The sequence below is a fragment of the Sorex fumeus genome, unplaced genomic scaffold (assembly GCF_029834395.1).
Source record: "Sorex fumeus unplaced genomic scaffold, SorFum_2.1 ptg000041l, whole genome shotgun sequence".
In the NCBI taxonomy this organism is placed as follows: domain Eukaryota; kingdom Metazoa; phylum Chordata; class Mammalia; order Eulipotyphla; family Soricidae; genus Sorex; species Sorex fumeus.
In genome coordinates this window covers 11,303,152-11,325,615 of record NW_026606098.1, presented here as the reverse complement: position 1 = coordinate 11,325,615, position 22,464 = coordinate 11,303,152, and the positions used below count along the sequence as shown (strand labels likewise).

The 22,464-nt window shown below is 57.8% G+C and overlaps 1 protein-coding gene across 1 annotated transcript; it reads right to left on the bottom strand.

The window, feature by feature from the left end:
• Window positions 1–1,147: 1,147 nt before the first annotated feature.
• Window positions 1,148–19,739, bottom strand: TNFAIP8L1 (TNF alpha induced protein 8 like 1). The gene is made up of 2 exons (XM_056119508.1): window positions 19,638–19,739; window positions 1,148–2,615 (listed from the first exon to the last, which is right to left on the bottom strand). Exon 2 carries the CDS (start codon window positions 2,608–2,610, stop codon window positions 2,050–2,052), a length of 561 nt encoding a protein of 186 aa, XP_055975483.1. The 5' UTR covers window positions 2,611–2,615; window positions 19,638–19,739; the 3' UTR covers window positions 1,148–2,049.
• Window positions 19,740–22,464: the final 2,725 nt, after the last annotated feature.

Here is a 22,464-nt window from a genome sequence, read left to right as displayed (position 1 = left end):
TCACAGTGATAGCACATCAGGGAGGGCTCTTACCTGTCACGCAACCAACCCAGGTTCCATCCCCAGCACCCCATTGGGGGGCCCCCAGCACCACTAGGAATGATCCCCGAGCACAGAGCCAGGAGTCAGCCCTGAGCTTCACCAGGTGTGGGCCCCTCCCCCCCAAAAAAATTGATGCCAGATTAAGAAGCATTGGGAAAGGAGCCTCAGGTACCCAAAGGTGTTCTGGGGGCAGGTGATGGGAACCAGCCTGTCTCTGCGAGTGCCTCTCCCCGCCCCCCCCCCCCCCCCCCCCCCCCGCCCATAGTGGAGCTTCTGGAACACCTGACCCCCGACTCCCTGCCTCCCCGTGGGCTCAGGCTGTGGGATAGGGGATGTCTTGGAGTCTTGAGTTTACATGACCCCGAGGGGGTGTTGGGGCTCCAGGATGCAGCTGTGGGGGCAGACAGTTCCCAGGAAGGACTCAGAGACTCCTGGGCCATTTCCCACACTCTTTTATTCCAGGAAGCCGGGGCAGAAGCAGGGGTGCAGGTGGGACGCAGGGGAGCCTTTGGTGTTTGTGTTGTGTGGGATCAACCTGTGTGGGATGCCTGGTGTTTCTGTGGCATCGAGCTGTGACCACGAGGCACCCGCATGGCCACCCCAGGCAGTGCTAGGGGAGGGGTCCCCTAGCCAGCCTCAGGCACCCCGAGTCTTGGGTGTGGAACAACCGCTCTGCTTGTTTCTGCAGGGCTGGCAGTAAGCCCCATGTGTCCCCAAGGCCAGACCAGGCCTCCCGTGAGTCCCCACCCTCTTCCACACCTCACCCCCTCTGGCCTGTAAAACGCCAGCCTGGATGGGGGTGAGCCCCAGGTCCCCTAATCTAATGAGACACGGGCATCTCAGGCGCTTTTCCAGGGTACCCAGAGTTGAAGGGGGAAACGGGGTGTGGTCCCAAAGGCATCACTGGCACTCCAACACATACCCCAGCCCTCTCCCTGGGGGGGGCCACGCGCCCCCAACTGGCCACTAAGACGCTCTCCTCGAAGCATTTCCTCCCCCACCCCTCCACCCCCCGCTCCTGGAGATCAGGAGCCTGAGTCTGCGATCAAGGTTGGGTGTGGGGCTGCCCCCCCCATCCTGCCGCCCTTCACCTCTGCCTTCACCCTCTGGATACCCCTTTTAACCAGGCTGCAGTTCAGGCTCAGGATTGGGGGGACCCACGTGTCCTCAGCCACCACGGGGCACACTCGGACACGCCGCGGTGGGCAAAGGGTGAGGCCCCTGTGGGGAGTGTGTGGGCCTGGGGGAGCCGCCCCCAAACCCCCAGACTCCTCAGCAGCGCCTAAGCCCCTGGATCCTGACCAAGCAGTAGCAAGAGCTCAGCTGTCCTGGTGACCACCTCTTGGGGTCCCTCCCGGCACCTGGACCCCATCCCGGCAGTGTGGGGGGGCGGTGTACCACCTGCCCTGGAGAGCGTGTGGTTTGGGCCACACCAGGCTCCTGACTGGGAGGTCAGGGGTCCCTCCTGGTGGGCTCAGGGGACCCTATGAGATGCCAAGGATGGAACCTGGGTCAGCCACATGCAAGGCCAGTGCCCCCGCCAGGTCTTAACTGTCCGCCCCCCGCCCCCACTTTTATTTGGCGTATTTCGGTGACTTCTGGGGGCCACGGTGGGCACAGACAGCAGTGTTGGGTGTGGGGGCCTCACTCTGAGCCCTTCCCGCAGCCCCCAAGGTTTTTATTCTGATTGTGCAGTGGTGGGGGGCGGTGAGCACCCCGAATTTCCCCGCTGTCGGGCGGGGAGGGCTTGCGCCGAGAAGAGGGGCGCACGCGGGCTCTGCGGTCACGCGCTCCTGCTTCGCGAGAGCCCAGCAGCGGGCCGAGGAGGGCGTTTGAGGGGCGCAGCAGGGGCGCCCTCGTCGGCCCGGCGGGGAGCAGGAGCGGTTCTGGGGTGGGGGCCGAAGGAGCCGATGCGTCGCGCATGTTGGTTTGCGCACGAGGGCCGGTGGCAGCGTCCCGGGGCGCGGGGGCGCGGGGCCGGCCGGGGCCGGGGGGCGTCCCGGCCGCTCAGAGGCTGCCGGCGTCCAGCATGCGGGCCAGCCCGTCGCAGATGCGGCGCAGGTGGCCGCGGTAGGGCTCGGCCGGGCCGTAGAGCGCGCCCAGGAAGTCGGCGTCGGCCAGGCGGCCGCACACGTGCTGGATGCGGCCGTGCGACTTGGCGGTGAGGTGCGGGCCGGCCGCCTGGCGCAGCAGGTCCCCGCACTCCCGCAGGCCGGCGGCCAGCACGCGCCGGTCGAAGGTGAAGGCCACCTGGTGGAAGCTGACGGCGGTCATGGCCAGGCGGCGCGCGCGGCCGCGGAAGGCGCGCAGGGCGTCCAGCTCGGCCGGGCGCAGCTGCCCGGCGCGCACCAGCAGCGCCAGCTTCAGCGCCACCTTCACCAGGTTCTTCACCAGCCGCTGCGCCTCGCGCCGGCTGCGCGTGAACTCCTTGGTGGCGCGGTACAGCTCGTCCAGCACCTCGCTGCTCGCCTCGTCCAGGAAGGCGGTGGCCAGCCCCTTGGAGGCCACCTTGCTCAGGACCTTCTTCTGCGCCTCCAGCGCCAGGTTCTTGGTGCTGAACGAGTCCATGGTCCCTGAGCGGGGGCGGGGCGGGGCGGGCGAGAAAGCACAGCCAGTCAGCACCGCGGGGTCCGAGCCGCGCCCCCTGGGGACCATTCCCTCCGGCAGTGCTCAGGAGGGACTCCTGGCTCTGCGCTTGGGGATCACCCCGGGGCTCCGCGGCCCTTATGGGGTGGCGGCGGTCGACCCAGGGTCGCTCGCTTGCAAGGCAAGTGCCCCCCTTGCTGTCCTGTTTGGGGCGCCACACCCAGCAGTGCTCAGGGCTGACTCCTGACTCTGTGCTCAAGAAACACTCCCGGCGGGGACTAGGGGACCCTTGGGGATGCCGGGGATGGAACTCAGGTTGCCTGCGTGCAGGGCCAGCACCCTCCCCGTGCCCCAAGCTGGCATTTCTGCAGGAACTCAGCTGGCCACCGGTCGGGCCTCCAGAACAGAGAGGCTGAACCTCGCTCGGAGACACACAGCAGTAGCAACCCTCCCCATGCCCTGACTCCCTCCAGCTGCCCTGCCCAGCATCGTCACCACAAAACCAGCCCCTGGCGCAGGAGACGAGCCCAGGGCTGGCCTGGGCGAGGTCCCAAGCTCAGTCCCTGGCACCGCAACCCCATCCCGCCAAGAAACAGCAGGCCACCCGGCCACACCCAGGCTGAGTACCATCAGGAGGCCTGCGGGCCCCCAACAGCTGCCCCCGCTCCCCCGGTCGGCCTCTGTGAGGCAGCGTGATGCACCACCTCATGCCTCAGCTTCCTTCCCAAGAGCAGACTCAAAACCCACTGTCCTGGGAAGAATCTCGTGGCCGACAAGTCCCCTCCACCCCCCACCCCAAATACAACTCACAGCCCCACAGCAAGACCCACCACCTGTGGCATTCCCTGTCTCAGTGTCTCCATCACCTCCTCCTGGAAGCCTTCCTGGATGCACCAGGGGCTGTCGCGCCAGCTTGCAAGGACAGCGTGGGTGCAGCCTCCCCCGGCCACAGACAAGCATCTCGGGGCCCAGAGAGGGAGAAGCCTGGCCCTGTTGGGGTGGAGGCTGGGTCACCTGCCCGCTCTCGTCACAACATGAGCCCAGGTAGGCTCCAGCCCATCTGTGGGCCTACATTGTGCACCCCACAGGCCCTGAGTGTCCAGCTGCAGCCCCCTCCGCTCCAGACGCAGTTATGCCAGCGACATCCCATCCTAACAGCCAGGCACCCCCACCCCGCGCGGAGCCGCCAGCTCAGGATAAACCTGGGCCTTCCTTCCGGCGGATGGACAGGCCTTGGTGGAACTTCTGGATGGGCACGTGCACGGACTGTGTTGGGGGGAGGGGGGCAGGGCAACAGTCTCATCCCTGAGCCCCCGAGAGGACTGTGTGCAACAGCGGAAGCCCAGAGACCACCCTAGGGAAGCTTGCGAGTGTGCGGCCTTGAATTGGCCCTCAGCACCACCACTGCCATCATCATCACCGAGAGAAGGGACGGAGGGAGGGCAGCGACCATATGGGATGTTCCATACCCATGTGCTCCCTGGGCCCGCAAGGAGTCCTGAGTGCAGACCTGGGGTAACCCCTGAGCCCCGCCGAGTGGGGTTCAAAGAAAACAAGAGGGGAGAGGAAATGGACAGCCTGCAGGGTGCTCGCCAGTGTGTGCTTGGTCCCTCCCCCATGTCTCCCAGAGTCTCCAAGTACTGCCAGGGGTGACCCCTGAGCATCGCAGCACATGGCCCCACAAACAACATAATTTTTTTTTTTGCTTTTGGGTCACACCCGGCGATGCACAGGGGTTCCTCCTGGCTCTGCACTCAGGAATCACTCCTGGCGGTGCTCAGGGGACCCTCTGAGATGCTGGGAATCGAACCCGAGCCGGCCATGTTGGCTGCGTGCAAGGCAAACGCCCTACCCGCTGTGCTATTGCTCCAGCCACAACGACATAAATTTTTAGAAAATAAAAAAAAAAATGGGTGGAGAAGAGGGACTGCGTGAACCTTCCCTTGCCTGTGGCTAACCTGGCGTTGATCTCCACACCAAATGGGGTCCACAGAATCCCCCAAAATGTGATCACTGAGCACTACAGCAGCTGACACCCCACACCCCCAATGAAGCCAGAGCACTGGCGGCTGGCGAGTCTCCATTCTGCAGAGAGCTCGGAGGGTCCTGTGGAGCTACGGCAGGTTCGGGAGTGGGGCGGGGAGCGGGGCCGGGGGCAGAGGGAACACACATTTCTCAAGAAACGGATCTGGGAAGGACGGAAGCGCCCCACAGCGCCGTCTTGTGGCCACTTTCTGGAGCTGCAGTGACCCGAGTTTCCCAGCCCTTGGGTTTGCTTCAGTGTTAACCTTGGGAGGATAAAGGATCAAGCACGCAGCCTCGGGAAATGCAGCGGAGCCGAGCGGGGCACCCCCGACGCTTGCCTTATATTTGGCGAACCCCGGTTTGTTCGTCGGTGTTGTGGGGGGCATTTCATTAATTCCCCAGATGCGGATGACCGCAACAGTTTCTGGGAGGGTCAGGGGACTCTTTACGGTGCCTGAGATCGAACCCAGGTTGACCACAGGAGAGGACTGTGCCTTCCCGCAGTATGATCCCTCCAAACCGACCCCTGTTCTTACAGGTTTCCAGCATAGCCATCCCCGCACCCCACATTTCTGAGGGTGCCCTATTCCCCCTCCCTGAGAGTTTTGGGTTCCTATACACAGGAGAAGTCCCAAAGTCCTCTGTTCTCTATGAGGAGGGTGGCAGAGGTCAGATTCTACTCCGGCATCTTCAGAAATTTGGGATGAAGGTACCTGCCATCAAAGGAACTAAGAGTGGGCTGGGAAGAATATTAATGAATGTCGGAATAATGAGCCTAGGACAGGGCAAGAGTCTTTCCCAGAAATACACCACTTCTGCCCAGGATATTTTATTTGGGGGTGAGGGTCACAATGGGTCAGCGGGGTTCTGGGGACAATTAGTAATGCCTGGGATTGAACCTTGTCTGCTACAAGCAAGGTAGCTTTTTGTTTTTTAATTTAATTAAAATTTTTATGTCCTCGGGGCTGAAGCGATAGCACAGTGGGTAGGGCGTTTGCCTTGCATGCGACAGCATCCCATATGGTCCCCTGAGCACTGCCAGGAGTAATTCCTGAGTGCAGAGCCAGGAGTAACCCCTGTACATTGCCGGGTGTGACCCAAAATGCAGAAAAAAAATGTTATGTCCTCTTCAAGCAAGGCACGTTCTGAACCCGCTGTGCGGTCTCTGGCTGAACCACCTCATAAAAGTTTGCTGTTATTGTGCACCCCACAGCCCAAACCCTGCATTTCTGAGGGTGCTCCTTTGCTATGTGAAAGAAGGGTGCAGAGCAAGACTCAGCTCGATACGCCCCCCCACCCAAGTTTGCGTGTGAAGGAATCTGCTGGCATCAGAACTGAGGCTGTTCTGTTTTCTTGTTTTTGTTTCGGGGCCACAATCGGCGATGCTCAGGGATGACTCCTGGCTCTGCACTCAGGAATCACTGCTGGTATGATTGGGGAACCATATGGGGTGCTGGGAAATGAACTAAGTCCGCAGAACACAAGGCAAGGGCCTTAACTGCTCTGCTACCACTGCGCCTGTGGAAAATGCGTGCTTGATCCTTAATTACCCCATACCTAACACTGAAGCAAACCCAAGGGAGGAAATTTCTTGGAGAACCGAGCCTGAGGAGGGACGGAAACGCCAACAGCACCAAATCGTGACCTTTCGTCAGAACTGCCGCAGCCGGACTTTCCCACGCTTAAGATTTCCCGCCCAGGATGGGAGATGCATGCTGACAGTAGACTATAGACCGAACATGATTGCCACTCAATGCCTCTTTTGCAAACCACAGCACCCAAAAGGAGAGAGAGAACAAAAGGGAATGCCCTGCCACAGAGGCAGGGTGGGATGGGGTGTATGGGGGGTGGGAGGGACATTGGGATCATTGGAGTTGGAGAATGGGCCCTGGTGGAGGGATGGGTACTCGATCATTGTATAACTAAAACCCAAGCACAAAAATTTGTGTCTACAACTGTACCTCATGGTGTTTCACTAACAAAAATTAAAAAAAAAAATAGATTTCCAGCCCTTTTCTTTGCTTCAGTGTTAGGTATAGGGTCATTAAGGATCAAGCATGTCGCCTCGGGCTATGATGTGATAGTAACACCTAGGGCACTTCCCTTGCAGGCAGCCCAGCCGGTTTAATTCCAGCATCCCATAGGGTCTCGGAGGACAGCCAGAAGTAATTCCTGAGTGCAGAGCCAGGAGGAACCCTGGAACATTACCGAATGTGGCCCCAAAACAAACCAAATAAAAAGCAGCCTCACTTCCTTTGATAGCTGATTTCTTCACCTCCAAATTTGGGGAGAATCAAGCTGAATCCTCCTGTCTCCTCCGTCACGTAGAACAGGGCAGGGGGCACCCTCAGATCAGAAATGTGGGGTGGTGGGGTTTGGGGATGACCATGAGGGGAAACCGTCAGAACGGGGAGCAAGACCTGAGACTGTTCTGCGTGGACGACACTTACCTTGCTTGTGGTCAACCTGAGTTCGATCCTCCACACCTCTGAACCCCCTCAAGTGGTCCTTCAGCTCTGCTGTGGCCACCCACGCCGCCAAAAAAAGAATCCAGAGCGCTGTTTGCGGGTGAGTCAGCATGGGGGACTGCGGAGGTGGGTGTGGATCGGGCTCCCCCCTGCAGAGGGCTTGGTTCTGGGGAGCTCTAGCAGGTTCTGGGAGAGGGGTCAGGGCCAGGGTGGACGTTTCTGAGCTACATCCTTGGGTAGCGACTGAAAGGCTCCACAGCGCCACCTTGTGGTGACGTGGAGGAAGTGCCGCTCCTGAGTTTCCACGCTTAAGATTTCCAGCCCTCGGGTTTTCTTCAATGTTGACCGTAGGGTCATTAAGGGTCAAGCACGCCGCCTCAGGCTATGAGGTGACAGCAAAGCGGCTAGGGCGCTTGCCTTGCACACAGCCGTTTTGTGCCCGATCCCCAGCACCCTCTAGGGCTCCTGAGGTCGACCAGAATTAATTCTAGAGTGCAGAGCCACCGTCACCGGGTACGCAGCTCAAAACAAACACATCAACGAAAAGCAGCCTCATTTCTTTTGACAGGCTTCTTCACCCCAAATTGGGGAGTACCGAGCTTCCGCCTCCTTCACGTAGAACTGGGGAGGGGAAACCCTCAGATCGGAATTGTGGTGTGATGGGGGAGGGGCCTGGCCAGAAAGAGCAAACTTTTGAGAACACCGATCAGAATGAAGAGACCGTACTGGTGGAAGGCACTTGCCTTGTTTTGGGTCAACCTGAGTTCTATCCCCCGCACCGGATAGAGGCCTCTGAATCCCAAAAAGTGGTTTTTTGAGTTCTGCTCTGGTCACCACGCCCCCAAATTAAGATGCCAGTCCAAGCAAGTCAGTCTGCGGAGGTGGGCGAGGATCAGATTCCCCTCTGCAGAGAGATCAGAGGGCGTTCAGGAGCTACAGGGGGTTCTGGAGGGAGGTCAGGACGGGGGTGGGGGGGACGACATTTGTTTTTTTTATTAAATTTTTATTAGTGAAACACCATGAGGTGCAATTGTAGACTTACAATTTTTTGTGCTTGGGTTTCAGATATACAATGATCGAGTACCCATCCCTCCACCAGTGCCCTTTCTCCACCACCACGGATCCCAGGATCCCTCCCACCCCCCATCCCCCCATCCCCCCTTGCCTCTGTGGCAGGGCATTCCCTTTTGTTCTCTCTCTCCTCTTGGGTGTTGTGGTTTGCAAAAGAGGCATTGAGTGGCAATCATGTTCGGTCTATAATCTACTTTCAGCATGCATCTCCCATCCTGGGAGGATCCTCCCAAAACCCTTTACTTGGTGCGCCCTTCTCTATCTGAGCTGCCTTTCCCCCTAGCATGTGTGTGTGTGTGGGGGGGGGGGGGGGGGCGGCAGGGGAGACATTTCTTAAGAGAAACGTCCTTAGGAAGGGATGGAAACTCTCCACAGCGCCATCTCGTGGTAATTTGCTGTAAATGCCTTGGCCCAACTTTCCCACGCTCAATGTTTCCAGCCCTTGGGTTTGCTTCAGTATTAACCTTGGAGGGATTAAGGATCAAGCACACCGCCTTGGGTGATGCAGCGGTAGCAAAGCGGGGACCCTGGGCTGCTTGCCTTGCATTTGGTGGACACTAGTTTGTTCGTCGTCGGTGTTAAGGGGCGTTTTCGTAACTCCCCAGGTGTGGGTGACCACAAGTTTCTGGGGGGCTCAGGAGACCCTTTAGGGTGCCTGAGATCGAACCCAGGATGATTACAGGAAATTGTGCCTTCCCGCAGTACGATCCCTCCATATAGATCCCTGTTCTGAAAGTGCATGGCCATCCCCGCACTCCGCATTTCTGAGGGTGCCATCTTCCCCCCTCCCTGAGAGTTTTGGGTTTCTATACATGAGAAGTCCCAAAGTCCTCTGTTCTCCGTGAGGAGGGTGGCAGAGGTCAGGGTCAACTCCGGCCTCTTCAGAAGTTTGGGGTGAAGATACCTGCAGTCAAAGGAATTGGGGGAGGGCTGGGAAGAATGTTAATTAACACAGGAAAAAGGAGCCTAGGACAGGGCAGTCTCCTTCCCCAGACATATAAAATACATCACGTCTGCCGAGGATTTTTTAATTTTATTTGAGGGTTCACAGTGGGTCAGCAGGGTTCTGGGGACCATTGGGTGTGCCTGGGATTAACCTTGTCTGCCACAAGCAAGGCAGATTTTCATTTTTTAAATTTAATTAAAAGATTTATGTTCTCTCTGAACAAGGCAAGTTCCAAACTTGCTGTCCTATGTCTCTGGCTTAACACCTCATAAAAGTTCCGTTATTGTGCACTCCACAGCCCATTTTTTTTTTTCTTTTTGGGTCACACCCGGCGATGCTCAGGAGTTACTCCTGGCTCATGCGCTCAGGAATTACTCCGGTGGTGCTCAGGGGACCATATGGGACGCTGGGGATCAAACCCAGATCGACCGCATGCAAGGCAAACGCCCTCCCCACTGTGCTATCGCTCCAGCCCCCACAACCCACATTTCTGAGGGTGCTTCCTTCCCTGTTCTGAGAAAGAGGGATGTGGAAGCAAGATTCACCTTGGTACCCTCCTAAGTTTGCGTGTGAAGGAATCTGCCAGCATCCAAACAAACATGAAAATAGGCTGCCCTATTTTCAGCCTATTTTCATGTTTGTTTTTGTTTCAGGGCCACAACTGGCGATGCTCAGGGGTGACTCCTGGCTCTGCACTCAGGAATCACTCCTGGCATGACTGGGGAACCCTATGGGGTGCTGGTAAATGAACCTGAGTCCGCAGAACTCAGTTAAGGCAAGGGTGCTCTGCTACCACTGCACCTGTCGAAGCTGTGTGCTTGATCCTTAATTTGCTTGAGCGGGCCCAGTAACGTCTCCATTGTGAGACTTATTGTTACTGTGTTTGGCATATCAAATATGTCCTGGGTAGCTTGCCAGGCTCTGCCCCTCTGCCGTGCGAGCGAGATACTCTTGGTAGCTTGCCGGGCTCTCCGAGAGGGGCGGAGGAATCGAACCCGGGCCAACCAGGTCGGCCACGTGCAAGGCAAATGCCCTACCCGCTGTGCTATCCTTAATTACCCCATACCTAACACGGAAGCAAACCCAAAGGAGGAAATTTCTTAGAGAAACCTTAGAGAAACATCCTCGGGGAGGGACGGAAACTCCCCAGAGCGCCATCTCGTGGCATTTCGGTAGAACTGCTATGGCTTGACTTTCCCACGCTTAAGATTTCCAGCCCTTTTCCTCTACTTCAATGTTAAGTATGGGGTCATTTTTTTTTCATTTTTTATAATTTTATTTATTGAATCACTGTGAGAGCAGTTACAAAACTTTCGGGTTTAAGTCTGGGTCATATAATGAAACACCCGTACCTTCACCAGTGCCCATTCTCCACTACCACCAACCCCAGTATACCCCCATCCCACACCCTCCCCCTACCTGTGGGGCAGATAATTTCCAAATTACTCTCTCTCTACTTTGATTACATTCAATATTTTGACACCAGACCCACTGTTATTATTTGGGATTTTACCCCAACACTCAGATCTGCTGAAAAGGCAACAGTAGACAATTTGTTTTCTATTGCTGGTTATGAATAACATATGATGTTGCGTGGCTGCAGTAGTGGCCACGCAATTTTGAAATTCTGAAATTTTAACATTTAAATCTGGAGGGATTTCTGCCAAAACCTGCTGGGTTCCGAGATTTGTTCCTGAGTCTCTTGGATCATAGCTGTTATGCAGCTTGATCAGGAGCCAGAGAAACTGTTTGTGGACGGCGAATCGGGGTCTTGTTGGGACGGGGAGGAAAGGGCCGGTTCCACCCCATCCCATGAGGCCCCGCGTGTCTCGTCACTGCGAGCCCAAACCTGACTGTCCAATGGCCTCTGGCAGATGGCGGCCACCAAGCCGCCAAGGGGGAGCAGGTGGAGGGACAGCACCCTTTCCCCCCTGGGGTGGCCCGGCAACAGTAACCGACTGCGGGGTCCAGACACATTTCTCCCAAAAGCCACTGGGTTTTGAGATTTGTTTCTGAGTCTCGGGGATCATGACCGTTAAGCAGTTCAATCAAGAACCAGAGAGGCCATGCCTCCAATTATGTAGCTGAGCCGAAGGTGGTTTGGGGGTGTGTCTCCCACATACCTAAGTTTTGGCCTTTTACTTTCTTGGTAAACTTTGCCCCAAGTTTTTGTGGTCTGGCCAAAGGCACAGCAGCAATTCTGGGGTATCTGGAAGTCTGAAGGCGCCATCAGGCTGCTGATGCACTTGCCTCACAGGTACAGACTGACCTGCTGGCAGCACCATACCCCCAAGTATGGGGTCATTAAGGATCAAGAATGCAGCTTTGGCCAGTGCAGCTGGAGCTAGGGCTCTTGCCTTGCATTCACAGGACCCTGGTCTGTTTGTTGGATCCCCGTGCGGGCCCCCTGCCCAGAGTGATTCCTGAGTGCAGAGCCAGGAGTACCCCCTGAGCATCGCCAGGTGTGGCCCCCAAACCATAAGCAAAATCAAACACTTGCCCTGCTTGCTAGTAACATGACTTCGATCCCCGCACTGTATAGATTACTCTGAACTCCCCAAAATGGTCCAAGAGCTCTGCTGTGCCCACCCATATCCCCAGTTGAAGACACAGCACTGGCACTGATGATGGGGCAAGTTAGCATGGGGGGACTGCGGAGGTCAGAAATGTGGGGTGATGGGATGTGGGGATGACCATGAAGGGAAAATTTAGAGATAAGGAGTCAGGACTAAGGATTGTTCTGCATGGACGCACTTGCTTTGCTTTTTGGTCAACATGAGTTCGATCCCCCGCACCATATAGGGGCCTCTGAACCCCTCAAAAGTGGTCTTTAAGCTCTGTTGTAACCACCCAGCTCCCAAATGAAGATGCCCGAGCACTGGCGGCAGCGTGAGTCAGTGTGGGGGTTGAGGAGGTGGGCGAGGATCGGGCTCCTCTCTGTAGAGAGGTCGGAGGGTACTGGGGAGCTCTATCAGGTTCTGGAGGGAGAGCAGGACCGGAAGTGGACAGTTCTTAGAGGAATGAATTGTGGGGTTATGGAAATGCTCCACAGCGCCGTCTTGTGGCGACTCGGAGGAAGTGTCATATCCTGTGTCAGCAGGGACGATTTTCAAGTCCCTGTTTTTGCTTCAGTGGTCAGTTAAGGATCATGCGAGTAGCCCCAGGCAGTGCAGGGATAATTCTGTAGCTGGTCCCAGTCTACCCGGCATTCCACATGGTTCCCTGAGCACCGCCAGTGTTATTCCTGAGTGTAGAGCCAGGAGGAACCCCAGCGTCCTTGGATGTGTCTCCCCCCAAAAAACAACAAAGAACAGGTGTTTGTCTGGAGAGAGAAGACATCGGGGAAGGCAGCAGCCTTGTAAGTGGCAGACCTGGTTCAATCCCGGCACCTGCTTACGCCCCCCCCCCCACCTTGCCAGAACCAGCCCTGAGCACTGTGGCCATGGTTCAAATTAAAAAAAAAAAAAAAGGAGACGGAAAAGAAAAATATACAACTCTAGAACTAGGGAGATACTGAATGGGCTGAACCCCAGGGGCTCCATCATCAGCACCACGTGGTCCCCTGAGCACTGTACCGGGAGCACTAATGCCCCCAGCACCTCCCGCACCAGGCGATGCTCTGGGCTGACTCCTGGCTATGTGCTCAGGGGTCACTCCTGGTGGGCTCGAGAAACCCTACGGGGTGCCGGAGATCGAACTTAGGGGTCTGCAAACGCCCTTCCCGCTGTGCTCTCGGGCCCCCATGGCTTTGTATTCAATCCCAGTTCCTTGACCCTCAGCCAAGGAAAGTCCCGCGCTGCCGCCCTGGCTTCCTCCTGCAGTTCCTGCTCCAGGGACCAGTCCCGGCCCCTGAGGACCCTGATAAGCCCCGCTCACACCCGCCTACCATACCAGCTGAGCTGCGGGAGGGCCCCCGGGCTATGAGGGGAAGTAAGGGGGGGCAGGGGGACGCGGGTGATTATGCCGGATGCTCGGTACCCCAGGACCCGCCACATCCTGCTATTCTTATCTCACAATACCACTGTCACTGTCGCTGGCCTCCCGTTGTTCATCGATTTGCTCGAGCGGGCAACAAATTGTGAGACTTGTGGTTACTGTTTTTGGCATATCGAATAGGTCACGGGTGGCTTGCCAGGCTCTGCCGTGCGGGCGAGATACTCTCGGGAGCTTGCCGGGCTCTCCCAGAGGGGCGGAGGAATCGAACTCGGGCTGACCTGGTCAGCTGCGTGCAAGGCAAACGCCCTACTCGCTGTGCTACCGCTCCAGCCCCTCACAATACCAAAAGAACCAAAAAGGAAAACAAAAAAAAAAAAATCCTTCCAGGGAAAGCCCCTAAGAGGCACTGTTCCCCCTGTGGGCTCAGGGCTAGATAAGGGGGGGTGGAGGTAGGGGGATGCAGGTGACCTTGATGCGTGGTCAGGAAGGGCTCCCACAGCTGCTGGCACCTAGGGGACAATCTGGGAAGAAAGATGAGGGGGCTGCAAAGATCCTGGGGCCACCGGGAAGGTCGGTGGAGAGCCCTCCCCATGCTGTACCCTCTGACTTTCGGGGAGGGGTAAAAGAAGTGTCCATGGTCAAGGAGACACTTCAAAGTGCTCAGCACTGGCCCCGCATGCAGGGGGCTGCTCTTCAAACCCCAGCATCCCAGGGCCCCCACCTACCACCGGAAGTGATTTCCCAAGCCCCCAAAGTCTGAACCCAGGGGCTGGAGCAATAGCACAGCGGGTAGGGCGCTTGCCTTGCACGCGTCCGACCCGGGTTCGAGTCCCAGCATCCCATAGGGTCCCCCGAGCACCGCCAGGAGTAATTCCTGAATGCAGAGCCAGGAGGAACCCCTGTGCATCACCAGGTGTGAGCCAAAAAGCTGGAAAAAAAAGTCTGAACCCAAAACGAGGTGTGCCAGAACTCTGGACCCCGGTCCAGTCCTCGGACTGGCCACCAAGGCCAGCCACTGGGCAGTGTCAGACTCTGACCTTTGTCCCTGGCCCAGCCCAGTCACTCCAGCCCCCAAACGTGTCCTGCTAGGGGACCGGGGACGCTGGTTCGGGACCTTGGGGGCTTGTAGATGAAAAGTCAGCACTCCCCGACCCCCTAGCCCCCAAATCCTCACGGGAGATAGCCAGCAGCTGTGACCGACGCTCCCCTACCCCAAGTGTGGATCCACACTGGCAACTCCCAGAACTCCCTCCTCCCAGCCTCCCCAAGCTCCAAATTCAGCCTTGGATGGTGGGGGGCCATGGCACCCACTGGGGATGGGGAAGGTTCAGAGCCACTTTCCCAGAACCCCTCGGCGTTGCCCCCATCTCCTTGGCTTGCTGGTCTGGGGAGATGCAACCACGAGAGTGGCCTTCATGCAGGTCCACCGGCTGCCCGTGTGAGGCAAGAGGCCAGGAAAGTGGGACACGGGGTGACCCTGAGAACACGTCAGCATCCAGTTTGGGTGAGAAAAGCGCTGAGCAACGTTTCGGGGGCTCCGTGATGGCCAGGCACAAGAACGGGGTGGGGGACATTAGTGACACCAGACACCGCAGGGAGGGCATTAGGCTGGACAGCATCTGACACCTGCTGATTTGATCCCCATCACCCCACAGGGTCCCCTAAGGCCAGCCCTGAGTGATGCCCGGATGCAGGAGTCAGCCCTGAGCACTGCTGGTGTGGCCCCATTCACCCAGATGGAGAGAAAGAAGCTGGAGCCCCTGAAGTTCATTCATCGGCTCCACAAGCCACGTATCTGCCCACTAAGATAACGTCCCCCTAGCAGGAATGGTTTCAAACCTCACTAGCAAATAACTCCAGACAAGGCCCCGTGTTCAGATGAATTGTCATGACTCAGATTTCCTCTTCTTTCCTCTTCTAATTTTGTAGTTGAGAGGACTCAGCCCTGGCCCTCACTTCCTGTTTTTGTCAATAAAGTTTTATTGACACAGGGGCCACACCCAGGGCTTCCTGAACTCTGCAGCTGCTCTCTGAAGGACAGAACAGATGTGACCAGGAAAAAAAAAATAGTTTTTCAAAGCCCACCTGCCCCTTTATAGAAAAAGTGGGGCCTGAGATGATCAACAGCACAAGGAGGCAAGTGTCTGCGTGGTGACGGCTGGTTTCCTGGGCTCCAGCCTGAGGTCTGGGCGGGAGGTGCTGGGAAGAGCACTAACCGTTTCCACCAAGCAGACAACAAAGGAATTACCGGGGGGGGGGGGGGGGGGTAGGCTAGGTAGCAAGGAGGGGCTAAGATTACGTTTCTTTTGTGGGGGGAAGGACTGGGGGGTCACTCCTAACAGTGCTCAGGGGAGCATGTGGTACTGGGTGTTAAACCGAGGTTGGCTACATGCAAGATGGGCGCCTTAACCCCTGCACCATCCCTCTGGCCCCAGGAAGTTATCCTTCTCTGAGTATGTATTTATTATTATTATTACTATTAATTGGCTTTTGGGGTCACACCCGGCGATACTCAGGGGTTACTCCTGTTCTGCACCCAGAAACTACTCCTGGTGGTGCTTGAGGGACCCTATGGGTATGCTCTCCCCACTGTACTATTGCTCTAAACTTTTTTTTTCTGGGTTTTTTGGGTCACACCCGGCGATGCGCAGGGGTTACTCCTGGCTCATGCACTCAGGAATTACTCCTGACGGTGCTTAGAGTACCATATGGGATGCAGGGAATCGAACCCGGGTCGGCCGCGTGCAAAGCAAATGCCCTACCCGCTGTGCTCCAGCTCCAGTTGCTCTAAACTTTATTTTTAATTTTTTTTTCATCAAATTTTTTTTTTGGTTCTTGGACCATACCTAGTGATGCTCAGGTAATACTCCTGGCAGTGCTCAGGGGATCACATGGGATGCTGGGGATGTTACCTGGGTCAGCGGCATGTAAGGCAAATGCTCTGGACTCTCTTAGTATTTATTGGCTTTAGGGGTTTTTTTTTTTATATATAAAGTCCTTAATTTACCATAAAATGCAGCCCACTCCTGGTGGTGTTCAGGGCTTACTCCTGGTTCCGTACTCAGGGTTCTCTCCTGGCAGTGCTCTGGGAACCCAATGGGATTCCAGGAATGAAGGCACGTGCCCTCCCCGCTGCCCTATCAATCAGGCCCCTCAAACGCACCCTTTAAATAATACAATTCAGTGTCTTCTTTGGTTTTATTTTGAGAGTGTGCATCTTTATTTTTTTTTGGGGGGTGTCACACCCAGCGATGCTCAGTGGTTACTCCTGGCTCTGCACTCAGGAATCACTCCTGGTGTTGTTTGGTGGACCCTATGGGATGCCAGGGATCGAACCCAAGTCAGCCACATGCAAGGCAAACGCCCTCCCCACTGGACTGTCGCTCCAGCCCCGTGTGTCTTTTGGAGGGTCGCTGCCTGCAATGCTGAAAGATCTTTTTTTTTTTTAATAATGTCGGAGTACTGCTATTTATTCAGCCATCGATTAAGCTGATTGAATTGGGCATGAACACAGAGGGATCATTCTTGGTGGTGACTGGGGGGACCCTCTGGGGTGCCGGCTCAAACTAGGCTGTCCCATGCCAACCAAGCGCCTTCCCCCTGTACTACGGCTCAGGCCGTGGTGCTCTCCTTCACGTGGCAGATTAGCTGTATAATTATCCTGCAGGTTCTGAGTCTGTTGTTATTATTGCTTTGTTTGGTGACCACACCTGGTGCTCAGGGGTCACTCCTAAACGCCGGCCGCGGCATGCACTCAGTCCACAGAATTCTCTCCCTGGCTTGCAGGCTGTTGTTTTTGCTTGCTTTTGGCTTTGGGGGCCACACCCAGGGATGCTCAGGGGCTGCTCCCGGCTCTCTGCTCAGGGCTCACTCCTGGCTTGGGGCGCACTCTGGGGTGCCGGGGATCGAGCCGGGTGGGCTGCGCTCAAGGCCCGCGCCTCCCCCGCTGTCCCCGGAGTCCGTTGTTCGCAGGAACATTGGTGGAGGCTGCCTGGCTCGCGACCGCCCCTGTGTGTGTGCGGGGAGGGTCCAGGCTCCGTCCCCAGCAGCGCCAAAAGCCAAGCAAGGAAAAGGCTGCGCGGCACAAGTGGCCGGCAGGATTCCAGAAGAGCCGGCCAGGGCCTGGGGCGCGCTCCGCGCCACTGGCCCCGCGGTTCCCCGCCGCCCACCCCCACCCCATGAATTCTTTATGGCGCACAGAAAGGGCGTCAATAATGAATGGGGCTGCCACGGCGCCCGGCTCTCGGCACGGCAGCGGGGGGAGTGGAGCCCCCCAAAGGAGTGCGGGCTCCCCTTCTCCTCACTGCCCGCGGGGGGCCGGGAACCCCTTCCCCGGGTCCCCACCTCCACCTTACCCCAGTCTGTCCATCAGAGGGCGCCCCGGAGCTAAACCAGCCCACCCCGCCTCCCCACCACCCACAGCTGGCCCTAAGTCCACCCCGACGGGTCCTGGGCCAGCTTTCCCGTCCTCTCGGTCCCCCCTCTTCCCTCTGCCCCCTCTGCTTGCTGTCCTTCCCACACGCCGTGCCCGTCCTGCCCCAGGACCTTTGCATGTACCAGGCCCTCCTGACACTCGTGTCCCCTGGTTTCTCAAGGCTGTTTCTTGTTGAGAAGGCCTGGACCCGGTGGGTGGGCTCTCCCAAACGCCCCACCAGGCGTGGGGAAGCCACAAGGAAGCCTCAGGACATTTCTGAAAAGACAACCGGCCCCCTCAATCCCAACCTGCGCGTGTGTGGGGGGCGGGAGGGGGATGTGTGCACAGGTTAAATTCATAGCAGATGTTTGTTGAATGAATCAATGACCTGGCTCCAAAAGGCCTTCCATTGGTGACCCCACCCGCACCCAGGGCCCCACTGTCCAGCCAGGGAAACTGAGGGCTGTGAGAGACAGCAGTACCCCCACCTTCCTCATACAAGATATGGTGAGCCATACTGGGCCTGTCCAGGGAGAGGGGCCTCAAATGCCCACCTGCTTGCAGGGACCACTGCTCCAACAAGGCACTTTACCTCGGGGTCCCAACTTCTGCAGCTGGGTCAGCAGGACCATGGTTATGAGGGGGAAACTGAGGCAGAGGGGTTGGGGCCTGGCCGAATCCCCCAGCAGAATCACACGAGTGCCACCCAACCTAGGTTTCATCTGGGCGCGTCCTTCCTCCAGCCTCCAGCCCTCGGAATCAGCTGCCTTGCACAAAGCCGACCTGGGTTGGATCCCCGGCAGCCCATAGGGTCTCCCCTGAGCCCTGCCAGAAGTGATCCCTGAGCACAGAACCAGGAGTAACTCCTGAGCATCATGGGATGTGGCCCCAAACCCCAAATAAATTAAAGAAGCCTCATGCCTACCCTGCAGGCACCACACAACACACACACACACACACACACACACACACACACACACACACACACACCAGGGATGCGGGCACCCACTATCCAGAGCTTGCTGGGGCCCAGTGAAGGTCTTGTTCCCAGAGAGACCAGGTCCCTCCTCCTCCATCCCTTCCAGGTATCCCAACCCAGTCTGGCAACTTGTTTTGCTTTAAAGTTGGCCCCCGCCTGGGACCTGGCACAATGGCAGAGGGCACTGGCTGGTGCAAAGGTCCTGAGGCATGGGGGTGGAATGGGAGGGGTGCGCCCTTGGGCAGAGGAGAGAGTGGGAGGTGGTGGAATGAGAGGCATGCCTGCATTTATTCCTGCATTCATAAAGGCAATCCTGCACTGAATCCTGGAAGCCGCCCTGAGCACCCGCACCCCCAATTCTGTCCCTCCCCAGTTCAGCCAAGAACTGGGTGAAGATGAGAGAGAGGAGGGGGCCGCCTGGGGTGGGGCGGGGGCTCAGCTTGGTCTCACTCACACCTCAGCGCTCCCAGCTCCGGGCTCCGCTGCCTTCATGCTGCTTCGAGGCTGGGGGAGCCGCTGGACGGTCACCCGCCCCTGCCCCTGGCCCGGACTCCGGGGTCACCAGGAAGTAGCCCTCTGCAGTGTTTATAGCTGGGGCGGCTTGGCGGAGGGGGACACCCCCCCCCCCGCCCCGTGGCCCCAGGGCGGAGGAGGTGGTGATACAGGTGGATCCGGGTTTTAGACCTGCCAATTACCGCGCCAAGAGGGCCCCGGGGTAGCTGGCGGGTGGGCGGGTCAGGATGGACTGGGCAGCCGGGCACCAGTGCCGGACCCCTGGCCCCTCTCTCCCACTCCAGGCTGCCCACCACCTGGAATGTTCTCGTGGCTCTGCGGCCTGGCCCCAGCACCTGGCATCCTGCGCGCTGCGCGGGCGGGCCGAGAGAGAGGACAGAGGCCACGCGAGTGCCCAAGGGGTGAGGTGGGGGTGGACAGGCCTGGGTGGGATTCATCCTACCCCTCCCCCGTCTGCGCCACCCAACCCACACGGTGCCTCAAGAGGCGAGGGACAGGGAAACTGTGGCAGGAATAGGAACAGAGACCGGGGGGGGGGGGGGGCGTTGCTGAAGAAAGCGGGGCTGGGAAGGACAGGATGGGGGACCCCCCGCGGCCCCTCCCCAGGGGCGCCGAGGCCGGGTGGCGGAGGGGGTCAGCCCGGCATCGCTCGCTCACCTGCTCTGCCGGGTCCGGCCGTCGGGACTCGGTGCCACCGCCTCCGAGGAGCCCGTCCAAGTGACCAATGCGTTGAAGTGGCCGCGCTCGGGACCGGAACCCGAGCGGGCTGGGGACCCGCACTCGGCCCCGCCCCTCGCCGCGGCCACGCCCCCTCATCAGACCACGCCCCCGCTAGAACACGCCCCTGCAGAAAGGACCCGGAGAGGGGCCGGGACCTGGGGGCGGGGCGGAGACCCATATTAGCCAATGACAGGGCGGGCGATGTACGAAGGAACCAATGGGAGCCCGCCCCCGCCACGGAGGGGGCGCGGCCAAGAGCGGCCGGGGAATTCCTCCGGAACCCGCCGAGCGGCGGCGGCGGCGGCGGCGGGGGCGGATGCGGGGGGCGCTGCTGGGCTCGGGGTGCGGGTAGGCCAAAGAAAGGAGAGGAAGGAGACGCCGTGGAGGTGGAGGAAGAGGAAGCGACCCGGAGCCAAAATGGAAACAACAACAAAACCAGATCCACCGAGTGGCTCAGAGCAAGCCCCTACCTCCCTCTGGGGCTCAGTTTACCTACTAGGAACGTGGGCAGAATACAATTGCTTAATGTGCGGCCTCCAGAAACTCTTAGAAAGGGGGCACATCCTGGCGTGTCCCTCCAGAATGATTACTGGTTTTATTTTTAGGTCACCCCCTACGGTGCTCGCCCTGGCAGGGCTTAGGTGGGGTCGGGGGTCCCTATGGCATGCCGTGCACGGCAATCACTCGCCCGCCTCTCCTCCAGCCCCCTGTAGACAAATTATTGAGGTGAGGTTGGAGGCGCAGGTCCCGCCCGTGTCCAGCTCGGCTAGCCTCCATTTCCGCGGGACTGAGACAGCAGAACCCCTAGAAGCCTCCTGGCCGCCGGAGGGTGGGGTGGCCAGCTGGGTTCCCCCACCCCCTCCTAGGATGCAGCTGTGAGTCCTGGGAACTGGGCCCAGGAGCTGCTCCCGTCTCCCCGCTGCTGTTTCCTCCCTGCAACCCCCACCGCGCCTCTGGGCTGGAGCAGGCCAGAGTAGACCCTTCCTGCAGCCAGGGGGACACGCAGCCTGGCCTCCTGCGTTACAAATAACTCCAGGGCTGGGAAGATAATACAGTGGGGAGAGCGCTGGCCTGACAGAGGGTTCAATCTTAAACACCCTCCCCCCACCCCTCACCCCCCCAAAGCATCCTCAAAAATAAATCAATGAGGGGAGCTGGAGCAATACCACAGTGGGTAGGGCGTTTGCCTTGCACACGGCCAACCTGGGTTCGATTCCCAGCAACCCATATGGTTCCCTGAGCACCGGCAGGGGTAATTCCTGATGCAGAGCCAGGAGTAACCCCTGTGCATTGCCAGGTGTGACCTCCCCCAGAAAATATATATATATATGTATATATATATATAAATGAACATACACATGGCTGGCATGCATCTGATCCCTGGAATCACATGACTCCCAGCACCCCCAGGAATGACCACCCTCCCCCACCCCTGGGCTGCTTGGTGCGGCCCCCAAAGCCTAATAATAATAATAATAATAATAATAAACAAGTGTTAGGATTTACCCAGAACACTGAGTTGTAAACTTTCTTTGAAGGGGGGGCTTTTTGGGTTACTCCTGGTTCTGCACTAGGGAAACACTCCTGGCCATGCTCAGGGGACCATATGGGATGCTGGGATCAAACCCGGGTGGGTGGGCCGTGTGCAGGGCAAACACCTTCCCTGCTGTGCTATTGCTTCAGCCCTGAGTTGTAAGCTTTGAAAGGCAAATATGAACTGGGGGTACAGCTCCCATATGGAATGCTTGTCTGGGTTGGCGGGGCACACCCAGTGGTCTCAGAGCTTCCGGCTCTGCGCTCAGGATCACGACTGACAGGTTCAGAAGACCATATTTACTGCCCAAGATGGAACCTGGGTCAGCAGCATTCAAGGAGAGCGCCCCATGCACTGTTTGATCTCTCGAGCCCCTAAATTTTATTTTGTCGTATTTGGGGGCCACACCCGGCTGTGCTCAGAGCTTATTCTTGGCTCTGTGGTCTGGGATCACTCCTGGTTAGGACTTGGGGGTCCCTATGGGGTGCCAGGGATTGAACTCAGGTTGGATGTGTACAAGGCAAAAAACTGATTCTAAAAAGTACTAGGGGGGCTGGGGCAATAGCACGGCGGGTAGGGCATTTGCCTTGCACACGGCCGACCTGGGTTCGATCCCTGGCATCCCATGTGGTCCCCCAAGCACTGCCAGGAGGAATTCCTGAGTGCAGAGCCAGGAATAACCTCTGAGCATCGCTGGGTGTGACCCAAAAAAGCAAATAAATAAATAAAAAGTACTAGGGGGGCTGGAGCGATAGCCAGCAGGTAGGGCTTTTGCCTTGCATGCGGCCAACCCAGGTTCGATTCCCAGCATCCCATATAGTCCCCCAAGCACTGTCAGGAGTAATTCCTGAGTGGAGAGGCAAGAGTAAGCCCTGTGCATCGCCGGGTGTGACGCAAAAATCCGAAAGAAAGAAAGAAAGAAAGAAAGAAGTACCAGGGCTAGAGGATAGCACATCAGGGAGGGCTCTGGTCTTGCTCATGGCTGACCCAGGTTCTAGCCCCAGCATCTCGTAGGATCCCCCGAGCACCGCCAGGAGTAACCCCTGAACATCGCCAGGTGTGGACAAAAAAACAAAATCAAAAGAAACCAGCCAACCAATCAAAAAAAGTGCCCAGCAGTACATAAGGTAATAGAGTAATACCAGGACTAATGGTTACTGAGCTTCGATTAGTGCCCATCAATTGGCATTTCACCGTCATTAGACCTTCACTGGGGACAGACAGATCAGG

What these genes read in the sequence shown, in the direction of transcription:
- TNFAIP8L1 (XM_056119508.1), bottom strand. Translation starts at nt 2,610, where the DNA reads ATGGACTCGTTCAGCACCAAGAACCTGGCGCTGGAGGCGCAGAAGAAG.